General features: G+C 42.7%; 1 protein-coding gene across 6 annotated transcripts in view; it reads right to left on the reverse strand.

Annotated features, from left to right (window-relative positions):
• Positions 1-13,473, reverse strand: part of DZIP1 (DAZ interacting zinc finger protein 1) — a 62,596-nt gene that overhangs the window by 22,482 nt on the left and 26,641 nt on the right. For all 6 annotated transcript variants that reach the window (XM_050766547.1, XM_050766543.1, XM_050766542.1 and 3 more), the window contains 4 exons: positions 7,676-7,816; positions 7,082-7,130; positions 5,026-5,082; positions 1,593-1,649 (listed from right to left, as the gene is read on the reverse strand). In XM_050766547.1, coding sequence (XP_050622504.1) covers positions 1,593-1,649; positions 5,026-5,082; positions 7,082-7,130; positions 7,676-7,816 — 304 coding nt within the window. The remainder of the gene's footprint in view (positions 1-1,592; positions 1,650-5,025; positions 5,083-7,081; positions 7,131-7,675; positions 7,817-13,473) is intronic.

Raw genomic sequence — 13,473 nt, forward strand, 5'->3', positions numbered from 1 at the left:
CTGCTTCTCTCACAGGTGCTGTCCGAGGGCACCCCCCCATCCCACCTGTAAACTTCTGTATCAGTCTGTTTCCCAGGGGACTCAACCCACAATGGTAAGGAATCGCAAGATTTTTCATGGTAAAGAACCTCATCAAGCTTTGAGATGGAACAAAGGACAGAGAGCGAACGGGCGAATAAACATTATGCAATCCATGACTAACCTGCCCTGCCCCTGCCGCCCTGGGGAAGCTGGCCTGATGGGGTGGGGGACGTTGGCGGGCCCTGGCCAAGTCTCTTCCTAGCTCCTGCCCACTGAGATGCTCACAAATCAGCTTTGATCCCCATCCAAGGGCTGTAGGCCCTGTGCCAGGTCTGGTTGGCATTTAAAACTAGCATTTCAATCCCAGCAGATGCCAGGAAGGGGGCATGACTGATTCATGCAGCTCTGGGCCAGTGAGGGTAGGGTCTCCAAGAACACATGCTTTAGAAATGATCGATGAATACATTCAATATTAAAGCAAATTTATTTATGTCCAATGTGCTTTTATCTGTTACTGGTCTAAAGGAAAAAACTGCATGCTCTAAACACTTGTAAATAAGAAGATCAATATGTGGAGAATTTATACATCACATATTGTGATCACATACTCAAGACAACTGATCCACCTGAAATGATCTTCGGGAAAAAAAATAAGGTGCAATAAACACTTCATGAGTCAGTCATGAGTAAAAAGGATTATTACTAAAGTTCATGGTATACAGACCACGATATTTATGAAGACAAAAAGTGCCACTATACTGACCAGTTAGATCATGGATTTACGTGTAACCTTTTTAAAAGACCAAAAATGAAAGAAGACTGAAGTAATCATTGGATTCCGCAGCAACTGTATGTGAGACAGGAAAAAGATGGCCCTTCTCCCATTTTAATGCATTTGTAATATCCAACAGACCACAGGAAAACATCATGTTAAAGTACATACTATAAAAACTGTAATCACTTTAACTGTATAAAAAGTGAAATACAGCTACAAACATTCAGCCCGTCTATTGGATCATGTGAATAACAATTATCACCCTTTTGATCTGGTCCAAGAACTGAACCCTGGCAATGATTTCACCCAGTGCTTCCTACCTGTTTCCTTTAGTTTCCATTACATGTCTTTTCTAGATTTTCCCAACCAGTCATTCAAACCGTTTGTTTAGAAAAGGTGACTTGCTGCCACATTGAAAGTTATAAAAACAGCCACATATGCCCTGTGGCATGTGCTGGTTGGCTGGTCTGGTAGCAGACCATTCTTACCCAACACCTACTGCTTTCCACAAAAATCATAAATAACCAAGACACTACTCAAATTAAAATCTCTACTTGTGAGTCTGGCAACCTTTTATACCTATCTACACCTTTTATACTTTAAGACTTTGGAGGATATGTCCAGTTTACAACAGTATTACACACGAAGACTGCAGTTTTAATAACTGTTTTTGCAATCACTAAAATGTTTCCTGTTTTATTATAAATTACCTCCACAGAATCACTTTTGGTTAATAAGTTATCTAACTCCGGGTGGCAACTGCACATAAAACGCTGAGGCTATTACTGAAACTTACCTTGTGCCATTGGCAGACTAGATTTAGTCTCTGAAGTGTGCAGGGCTGGGGCATTCACTGAAACAGCATAAAAAGGAAAAACTCAGAGGTTCCATAATTAAAGCATAAGCATCCTAACATGATGATAGCCAAATTTGCCTCAAATTAGTCAAGATACATACAGACCATAAGGGACAAATATTTCAAGTGACAAAGATATTACACAACTAACATAAACTTATATTCATAACAGCTTTATGGAGATATGTTCACCTTTTAAAAATATACAATTCAGTGGTTTTTTAGCATATTCACAGGCCTGTGCAACCACAACCACTGTCCACTTTTAGAACATAATCTTCATCACCTCCCTCAAAATACCCATTCCCAATACCCATCACACCTCATTTCTGCCCCTTCCCCATCCCCAGGCAACAATTAATCTACTATCCATTTCTATGAATTTGCCTATTATTGACATTTCATATAGTAAATGAAGCCATACAATATGTGGTCCTTTGCATCTGGATTTGCTCACTTAACACAATGGTATCAAGGTTCATCCATGCTGTAGCATGCATATAAATATCAGTATGGATTTTTATGGGCAAATAATGTTCTGTTTTATAAACTGACCACATTTTATTTACCTTTTCATTAGTTGATGGACATATAAGTTGTTTCCACTGTTTAGCTATTATGAATAACACTGCAATGAACATTCATGCACAATAAACCAGTTTTGAAAAGTACTCTAATCACTGGGCTGGAAGACATTATGTGAAGGTATTAATTTAGTCACTGCCTGTGGAAAGAGGTTTGCCCAACTTAACTAAGACTAAATGCTCTCCAATTTAAATTTCTCCAGAAAATTAGATTCCACTGCTTTCTTCAAATATTTGACAATTCTTATCTGAGAGTCCTCTCTGGACTATTTATTTGTCCAGTTTGTTTTCACTAAACGGTATTGGTCTATTAGTTTACTGCTTCTTTATTTTATCAAGACAGAATTTTAATTCTAATCTTACCCTAAAAAGTACTGGCCACAAACCTCAGCTACTTTTTTTTGAAACAGAGTTTCACTCCCATTGCCCAGGCTGGAGTGCAGTGGCATGATCTTGGCTCACTACAACCTTCGCCTCCTGGACTCAAGCGACTCTCCTGCCTCAGCCTCCTGAGTAACTGGGACTACAGGCATGCAGCACCATGCCCAGCTAATTTTTGTATTTTTAGTAGAGACGGGGTTTCACCATGTTGGCTAGGCTGGTCTCGAACTGGTGACCTCAAGTGATCCACCTGCCTCGGCCTCCCAAAGTGCTAGGATTACAGGCATGAGCCACCATGCCCGGCCATCAGCTACTTCTGTGGGTATACACTTTTTATCTTCACAATGGCTTCTAGTGAAAGTGTTCAATTCCTATTTGTAAATTGCTAACAAACTCTGGAAATACTGCCTTTGTACCCATTTGCAACTTGCATAATCTAGATCAAGTTCTGGCAAACTATAGCCCATGAGACATACCCAGTCCACTGCCTGTTTTTATTGGAACATGGCTCCTTCACTTAAGTATTGTCTATGGCTGATTTTGCACTACAATGGCAGAGCTGAGTAGTTGCAAAACAGACCATCTAGCCTGTGAAGCCTAATGTAAATCACTATCTGGCCTTTTACAAGAAAAAAAAAACACAGAATACTAACTATTCCTGATCTAGATATTATTCCAGCTTACAGAATCAAAAGATCTGATGCTGTTAAAATTGATCACAATTTGGTCTTTTCTCTAAACTACAGAATTCATTCCCTTATTATGAAAGGGTAGTAAATCAGTAAATGACTGACTAGTGTCTAAATCACCAAGGGTATAGACAGGTGGAATCAACAGGTTTGACCATATCTGCCTTATATTAGACATTACAAATCTTCATTTTACTGGGTATAGGTCTGATTTATTTATTGCATATCTCCTAAGCTGACTTTCACTTTGTGATTTAGATTTTCTGATCTTAAAGTGTATGTTTTCTTTTATGTGATGAAAACTTCCCTGCCATCATTAGAACCTTGGCTTTTAGATCCTTTTGTATGCTGGGAAGAGGAATGGGATGAGCCAGGGCCTCACTTGGAAGGGACCCCTACCTATGGGGCTATGGGCCTATTTTTTTTAATTATTTTTGGAATTTTCTAGAGCCAGTGGCATCCGTAGTTTTTGACAACATTCCCCAATCAGTAAAAGTTCCCCCAGAAATACACATATTTATTTAAATGAATTTTATATGTACTATAATACAAATATGTACATTTTAAAACAAAAAAATTTGAAAAAAGTAAAAGGATGAGATTTATTAATACATAAAAATAATCTCTAATAATTTTTTCCCACATTCCAATAGATAATTTTGCATACTCCATTTGGAGAAAACCACTCTAACTAAATATAGCCTTGGGTTTGGTTTTTTTTTTTCCTGCATATATATTTGAGTTTGGTCAGCTGCCGAAGATTGTTTGTTTGAATAATTTAGTATTCGACCTTTCCATCCTTCTCTGAAATGTGTTTTTTCCTTCATTTCATAAGCTGTAAGTTCAGCATCTCTTCCTCTCTCAGTCCTCCTCTTGGCACTTAAACTCCGCTCCTCTCCTTAACTACCACTTAACTTCTTCAGCTCCAAGAAGCAACGAGAGACTTCAAGAAGCCTCCGAGAAGACTGAGAGGTTAAAACCATCAGCATTTTCTGGCCAGTAGTGCAAATTCCAAAACACGGTCAAGAATGTCCTTTGGTCACTACACAGTGCTCTTGAGATCCCTAGGCCCACGTGTGTGGTGCCGTCTCCCTGCGCTCAGCCTCAGCCCATATTCCTCTTGTGGTCATATTGCTGTGCACATGGCACGGCTATCTGCCCTTACTGCTTCCTGAATGGAAGCAAAACTATCTCAACTATTTAGCTAGTATTTTTAAACAACGACCTGTCAGTTTCTAAACTGTGAAGATTATGTCCTTTTGGTTTACTGCAGAATCTTGACAGCTCCGGGAGATAGAGCAGATGGCCAGGCTGACCACAAGTGGGGACAGACAGGTCACCTGTCAAAGCCTGCAGCAGTAAGAGTGTCAGCAGTTTCAAAGTGTGGTGACACCACAGTCACCCAGTCACCCAATGTGTCACTTTGAGAAGTCTACAAGTATAAAATAAAGTGATGCCAAGGAATTTTTAGTCATCCCTTTTTAGACAAATTGTGAAATAATAGCTATGGCTAATCAAAATCACCACAACATCACGTGGATATTCATAGTCTTGAGTTTTAGAATGAGGTCAAAACCAAGAATCAAAATAAATCATTATGCGATCTCTAAATACACTAGTTTTCAAAGAAAAGTCTCGAAAAATAGTAAGTAAAAGTTATGTTTTGGTTTAGCATTTTAAAGATACCTTTGGAGCCCTGCATCTATTATAGGAACTTACTAGGCACAGCTGGAACAGCTGGCTGAGATTCAAAAGCCTGCCAGGCTAAAGGATTTCCTGAAATGACAGAAAAATAAATGAACAAAAAAAATCACAAGCTATGGATTAAATTTTTGTAGCCCTTATCCTAATTTGTGCCCCCATGAAAAACAATAAAGGAAACGTACCAATATATAGCACATCACCAGGAGAATAAATACGCATAACATAAATCTTTCTGAAGCTAAATTTTTCCCAGAATTATTTTTCAGTCAAATATTTATGATATCTAGTTAATTTTGCAAGTATTCCTCCCTACCTGAGCTCTTGTTATTTTGAGAGGAGTTAAAGGGAACCACAACCCTCTTTCCTCAACTCTATCTCAAAACAAGAGTGAGGAAACCCAGCTCATACACCCCAGCACCACCCCCAGGTGGCATCCCTCAAATAGACAAAGATGCCTCAACAACCTGAGACGTGCAGGAACCAGGACTGGAATCACCGGGAAGAAAACTAGGCAGAAGTGAGACCCTGAACCTGTGGCTTCCAGTCTCCCTTCTGGTCTCTTTTTTATTTTTTTTTTCTTTTGCAAAGTCAGCTGTTGCCCTGGTCTTGACTGGTTTAGTGTGTGTATGCGTGACAGAGAGAGAAGGAGGGGGAGAGAGAGAGAGGAAGAAAGGGAGGGAGGGAGGGGGAGGGGGAGGGGGAGGGGGGGAGGGAGGGAGGGAGAGAGAGAGACAGAGAGAGAGAGAGAGAGAGAGAGAGACAGAGAGAGAGAGAGAGAGAGATACAGAGGTAGGCAGGCTATCACTGGTGCAGTCAGTAGGTTGTGCATAATTCCCGCTAAGCACAGAACAAACCTATAACCCCAAAACAGCCACAGTTGAGAAAAACGCAGCAAGCCTTTATAGCACTTTAGAATAATTAAGAGTTCTTTGGTTTTTGTTTTTTTAGAGATGTGTCTCTCAAACTGTCACCCAGTCTTGAGTGCAGTGGTGGAATCACAGCTCACTGCAGCCTTGAATTTCTGGGCTCGAGTGATTCTTCCACCCCAGCCTCCTGAGTAGCTGTGGCCACAGGTACCTGCCACCATGCACAGCTCATTTTTTATTTTTTGTTTTTAGAGAAGGGGGACTCGCTATGTTGTCCAGGCTAGTCTTGAACTCCTGGCCTCAAGGGATCTTCCTGCCTTGGCCTCCTAAAGTGCAGGGATTACAAACATGAGCTACTGTGCCTGGCCTACTAAGAGCTTAATATCAATAATAATGGCTAACTTAATGAGGGCTTATTAGGTATATTATCCCATTTAATCCTCATAACAAGCCTATGATGTAGTTACTATTTGCTATGACTTGAATGTCCCCTCAAAAATGCAAGTTGAAATTTAACTGCCATTGTAACAATGTTACATGGCAATAGTGGCAGGAATGGGTTGGTTATTGAGAGTGGGTTCCTGATTTTAAAAGATGAGTTTGGCCCAATTTCCTTTCTCTGTCCATGCATTAGCTGGCCAGGTGATGCCTTGCACCATAGGTTGACCCACACCAGACGTCAGCACCATGCTCTTGGATTTCCCAGCCTCCAGAAACTTTGTTTCTTTATAAATACCAGTCTGTGGTATGCTATTATAGCAGAGAAAACAGACTGAAACACTATTCATATTCCTACTATAAAGCTGAGGAAACTGAGGCAGAGATTCACAAAGCTATGAAGTGCCAGAGATGGCAGGTGAACCCAATCTGTCAACAGACCCTGTGCTTTTATACACATAACTCTGTTCTACGGTGTATAAGTTAAGAGGCAAATGGTTCCCAAGTAGGTATTATGTGCCTAAAAGTATTCTGATTAAAAAAATGAAACAACTACGTGATAGTTTAGATTTTTTAAATTCTTCACCTTTCTGGGTTGTGGTAACAAATCTCTCAAATTAGAATAATAGAGGACAAACCTACCAAATTAATACAACAAGAAGAATGCCATCTTAGCACACATAAACAAGTGGGGCCCACATTCTTCTGAAGCCCAGCGCAGTTGGGGAGGTCCCCTCGCTGCCAGCACCGGGATCCCATCCACTTACCTTTGGGTTCACTGATACTGTTTACTGGATTACAGGTAAAGTCTTTAATCTGCAAAGAAATACAGTCTTCTAGTGATATGTCTGAAGTTAGACAGGGACACACACATGGGATAATGGAAAGATACTGTTATTAGTAAATTAACCTTTTCACTAAATCATCCAGGGACATAGGGCTTGTGGACTTTAAAAGCATAGAGGCAAAAGTTATTACCCAAACCTCACCATTACACAATATATTCATGTAAAAAAACCTGTCCATGTACACCTTGAGTCTAAAATAAAATAACAAAAAAAGTTTTTTAAGTTGCATTTGGATTTGGCTGCTTCTCAGGGTAATTACTGAATGAAATTCTTATTTACCTTCAAATCAAATTAATTTTGAACTTTAACTGTATAAATCTTCAACATATTACTTTTAAATACCTTTTAAAAATGTATTTTATTGCACTAGCTTTTATAAGCAATCACAAGGGGAAAAATATTCCATCTTCCTCACCTTATACCACTTACAAATGCTCTAAAGTAAAAAACACATGTTCTTAGATAGACTACATTGCTTAAAGAAGCACGGTGCCACACTGTCGCCAGACATACCTGCTGTCTCTGAGTTATAATCAGCTCGTTCTGCTCCTGAAGTCTCTGCCCTAGCTCTTCTATCCTTTTCTTGTAGAAAACATTGCTTGCATTTAGATCATCTATCATTGAGGTTCGAAGTTTCTCTATATGTGACAGGAGCTAAAAAACAGTTAAGAAAGGCATCTGTCTGTAAGCTGCATGTCAAATGTCTTCATTCTCCAGATTTCAGGTACGTGCCCTGCCTGTTTTGCTGGCCTGATGCTATCCATGCACATCAAACCATTGAAAAAATATTTGATCATGGTAGATCCTGACCCTGGCTGCTCTAGGTGCTTCATCTGTGTTCCCAAGGGAGCTCATGACCCCAGACAATGCTGATACTGGGAGCAGCTAAGCCAACTAGAGCACATAACATGAAATAACACATGATGAGCAATGATAAAGGATTCAGGCTTCTCCTGCAGAGTGGCTCTGACCCTCAGTACTAAATTTTTCCTGCAGTCCTGTCCTTCACATGCCACCTGGCCCATCCTAGGCCAGAGAGCACATCTTAATTTTTTTTTTTTTTTTTTGACATGGAGTCTCGCTCTGTCACCCAGGCTGGAGTGCAGTGGAGCAATCTTGGCTCACTGCTGCCTCTGCCTCCTGGGATCAAGCAATTTTCCTGCCTCAGCCTCCTGAGCAGCTGGGATTACAGGCCCACACAACCACACCTGGCTAAATGTTGTATTTTTAGTGGAGACGGGGTTTCACCATGTTAACCAGGCTGGTCTCGAACTCCTGACCTCAGGCGATCCACCCGCCTTGGCCTCCCAAAGTGTTGGGATTATAGGTGTGAGCCACCATGCCCAGCCACATGTTAATTATTTTATATTCCCAGAAACTAGCCCAATCCCTGGCCCTTAGCAGGTTCTCTGAGAAATGTTTACTGATAAATGTTTACTGAGAAAAAGAGGGGCGATGATGGAGATTAGAGGGAAAGAGGGAGGGAGGGAAAGAAAGGGAGAGAAGCAGAGGACAGAGACACGCAGATATATTCATCTTTAGAGATAATGTCATGGAAGATCATAGACTGGACAAAAGGAATTCAAGAAGAATTTGTTTTCAATAATTGAAGGAAAGGTGCTTAAAGCAATTTCAGTAGTTGTTTAAACAGAGAAGGTTTAAAAAAAAAAAAAGGGGTGGGGGGCGCTTGAGGTCAGGCACCATGGCTCATGCCTGTAATCCCAACATTTTGGGAGGCCGAGGCAGGCAGATCACTTGAGGTCAGGAGTTTGAGATCAGCTGGCCAAAATGGCAAAACCCCATCTCTAATAAAAATACAAAAATCAGCCAGGTGTGGTGATGGACGCCTGTAATCCCAGCTACTCGGGAGGCTGAGGCAGGAGAATTTTTGAATCCAGGAGGCAGAGGCTGCAGTGAGCTGAGATCATGTCATTGTACTCCAGCCTGGGCGACAGAGTGAGATTCTATCTCAAAAAAATAAAAAATTTAAAAAAAAAGACTTGATAATTGGGGTGAAGGACATTCCAAGTCTATGTCCTGGAAGTGGTGACAGGGTATGCTGATCAAATAAAGGAGCAGGAAGTATCCATGCCTGAGATAAGCATATAAGGGCACCTAGACCAGCATTTCCTCATTTGCTTGCTTTTAGAAAATTAACACTCACTGTGTACTAGATGCACTTCATTTTGTTGAGTCCACGCCACAATTTTACAGACACATGTTGGCCCCATCGTACAGATAGGAAAACTCAAGTCTAGAAAGGTAAAGTCACTGGCCCTAATTGAAACAGCTGAAGGGGGCAGAGCCCAGACTTAAACTTTCACATGCACGTTTCAAGATCGGTGCTTTTTTGGGAGGCTATGGAGGGAGAATCGCTGGAGTCCAGGAGTTGGAGATCAGCGTGGGCAACACAGTAAGACCTGTCTCTACAAAAAGTTTTAAAACTTAAGCTAGGAGTGGTGGGGTGAGACTGTAGTTCTAGTTCATCGGGAGGCTGAGGTGGAAGGGTTGCTTGACCCCAGGAGGTTGGGGCTGCAGTGAGTTATGCTCATGCCACTGCACTCCAGCCCGGGCGAGAGAGTAAGACCCTGTCTCAAAAAAAAAAAAAAAAAAAAAAAAGCAGTGTCTTAGCATCCTGCATGGCTTTGCCTCTGAAATCTCCATGATCCTATGAGGCTGGACAAACACTGGGTGGAACCAATCTAGAAAGATTTTCCGAGTGAAACCTAAAAAGAATCTTTCCTATCCTAGTGGATACTAAGAACCTCCCCCAAGGAGGGCATTGCCAAGAGCTTTCATCCTTACAGGCCCCTGGAAAAGTGGCCTCCAAAGCAGTCTGGGAAACGCTGAGCTGGAAAATAGAAAGAAAAGCCAGTAAAAATGTCCAGGCTGCCGGATAGAGGTTTAGGGTCTTGGCCTTGATCAACTACATGGGGAGTTGCTCCAGGCCCCAGGAAGAAAGAAGATGGAGGAAAATCTAAGTTTGTGGAGAGAGGAATGGAGAGGGTCTAGGCAAACACAGCCAGAAATTATTTTGAAGTTTGCAGCTCATAAGCCCATTTTCTATTATCCCATTTCAAGCACTACGCATTTTTCCCTACCGGTCCACATCACCCCATCCTCCCTTCCTTCATTATGTGACCATTTGACAACCTCCCAAGCTCTCAAGGGTCTTCTGTTGGGTAAAAAGGACATGCCATCGCTTATCTGTGACTGCCTCTGAACTCTTACCAATGTTATTTAAAACAAAAAAAATTGCCCAGAATCTAGGTAAATCAATAGAAAGTTGGCAAATGCAACTTCCCCTAAACAGAGAAATACAATATGTGCATTGTGGGAATAGCAGGCACCAATCATGTGGAATAATTAATAGTTAGGTCTCAGGCAGAGATTACTAAACCTGATTGAATTCACCCCTCTGTTAGGGTTTAAGAGAAAAGAAGGGAGAGGTAAGCAGCTTCTAAACAAGCGAAACCAACAGACAAGGAAGGAGTGCAGCCTAGCGGTGGCACAAATCCCCCTCACATACCCAGTACATGAGGTGTGCCCCACTCAAAACCAGGAAAGGCCTCACCTTCTTCCTCAGTGACAACCGTCAGTCATTCTCTCTATCATGACTCACAATGACAAAGTGTAAAAACTGTAACTCGCTTTCTATTCCAGCCAGAGGCCACTGAAATTCCCACAACTGCTTTGAAATACAGATGGCTTTAAAGGGGCCAGGATTTAAAAACTCCGCCCCTAACCTCGGCCCACCGATTAATAAAGAAACCTGAATTCTGTCCCTAAATACCAATGCTAGAAAGATGGCCTGAAGAATAAGAGTAGGGATTTTAATGATCTAAGAGCAGTGGTCCAAACCATAGATCCAAAACAGAATAGCCTGGGTGGCTTTTGGTTTGTTTATTTCCAAAATCCATGTGTCCCAGACTTACCTACTAAATCAAGATCTCAGGGAGTGGAGCTGGTCACGTGTACTCTGGAAAACAGTCTCAGATAATTCCGAAGTGCATCCCTGGTTAGGGATTACCATGTTAGAGCAACCAAAGAAAAGATCCTGAGTTCTTACAGAAAAGCAACCACTCGAAGCTGTCACTGCCTGTTTTCCTTCCCAGCTGGGAGCTTCACAGGTGAGTGCCTGGAGCTAGACAGGCCAGCCAGTGTAGTATGCCCTGGAGTATACAGGGCCTGCATTCAAATACCAGCGACTGTGGGCAAGACAGCATCTGTCTAAGCCCGTTTCCTCACCTGTAAAATGGGTGACAGCACCTACCTCATAGAACTCTTAGAAGGATTAAGTATATGGCAAATACAAATATCCATTTATTTCTAAATGTTCCCATGAAACCAATGGTATGCTGGTTAATCAGCTTTCAAAACAAAACAAAACACCCTGATGAGGAGAAATGTGCCCAGTTGAGAGCCAGTATGAGTCAGCGCCAGGACACCAGGACATGAACGGTAAGAACGGGCCACGTTTGCTTCCGTGTAATGCAGGGGGACAAAGGAGAACACTCCTTGCACAGTGGAGCCACTTGTGGTGCGGAGAAACTACCGTCCACTGCTCCTGGGATCCTGCATCTTAGCTGCCATAGATAAAATATGCTGGGAGGTGAACGCCATCGTCCTAACTACACAGTCATTGCCACGGGGGCAGCTCCCTAGGTGCAGGGTGGAAACCTGGACTAGTGTCCTCCCTACAGAAGATGGTGCTTAGACCTCCAGACAATTCTGGTAACCCTGCTCTTCTGAACCCTACAATCAGCCTTTCTCCAACTATGAAAACAAGGCTGAAAGATGCCCTGGCTAGACGTCTAGCTACCTTCCACTTTCATTCTGCAAGTGTGTAGCGAGTGCCAACCACATTTCAGGCACATGAGTGGATGCTGGGAAGACAATGGAGAGCGAAACAGATAGAGCCCTTTACTCAGAGGGCCAAGGATATGATTGGAGAGACAGATAACAAACAAGGAAAAAAATAAGCAAGTAAACTATTTAAAATAGTGCTCAGAGCTCTGCTTGAGATGTGATGGGAATAATAAAAAAAGGGACTACCTACTTGGATAGAGTGACATCAGGTGACCAGGGCCCAGAGGCCAGAGGCAGTGGGGTAGGCAGGGTTCTCAGGGGGCTCTCAAGGTTGCACTCCTGGTGTACACCCCTGTGTGATGCTGTCCCTTGGTCTGAAGAGAACATTGTGCTTCTCAACCACAGAATATGGCAAAGGTGAAGGGACTTTGGAGATGCAATTGCAGTCCCAAATCTGCAGACTCTGAGGTTATGAAAATGAAGATTATCCTGTGTTGGCCTGTCTTATTCAGGTGAGCCCCCTAAAAGAAGTTCCAGGCCGGGCACGGTGGCTCACGCCTGTAATCCCTATACTTTGGGAGGCCAAGGCAGGTGGATCACCTGAGGTCAGGAGCTCGAGACCAGCCAAGCCAACAAGATGAAACCCTGTCTCTACTAAAAATACAAAAATTAGCTCGGCATGGTGGCGCGTAATCCCAGCTATTCAGGAGGCTGAGGCAGGAGAATCACTTGAACCCGGGAAGCGGAGGTTACAGTGAGCCAGAATGGCATCACTGCACTCCAGCCTGGGCAATAGAGTGAGACTCTGTCCCACCAAAAAGAAAAAAAAAAACAAAAAGTAAGAAGTCCCAGGCCCTTCCTGAAGGGGGAGAATGTAAGCAAGAGAGACACACTCTCACTGGCCTTGAAGTCATCATGCTGTGTACTGCTATGGAGAAGGAGTAGCCTCTGGGACCTAATAGTCTCAGCCCTTCAAATAACCACAAGGAACCCCAGACAGGAACACAGCCCAGCTGACACTCTCAATGCAGCCTGTGAGTCCCTGAGCCCAGCCAAGCCCTGCCTGGACTCCTATACATTGAGAAGAGAAATACATGCCATTTTCACCCACTCAATTTGTGGTCATTTGCTACACAGAATAGAAAACTCATACCGAGGGCAAGGAGGTAGCCATGTGAAGAGAAAGCGGAAGGGCTTCCCAACAATGACAACCAGGTATAAAAAAGGAAAAGGCCAGAATGTTCTAGAAGTTAGCAGAATTAGAATTAGAATCGTAGCTGGAAAGAGGAGGTTCCGGGAGCGGGGAGGGTGGTCAGGCTGAGGCTAGAATGGTGGCCAGCAGCCAGGTTATTTTTCTGGCTCTGTGGAGAGCAAACTAAGGAAGGGGAAGGCTGGAATTGAGAAGACCCACCCTGGGGCCCATTCAGAAATGGAGGCTTAGTTAGTGGTAGAGGCAACAGGAAACAGAAGAACTGGTTCCATACAGCGAGCCCTGCAGACAG

The sequence above is a fragment of the Macaca thibetana genome, chromosome 17 (assembly GCF_024542745.1).
Source record: "Macaca thibetana thibetana isolate TM-01 chromosome 17, ASM2454274v1, whole genome shotgun sequence".
In the NCBI taxonomy this organism is placed as follows: domain Eukaryota; kingdom Metazoa; phylum Chordata; class Mammalia; order Primates; family Cercopithecidae; genus Macaca; species Macaca thibetana.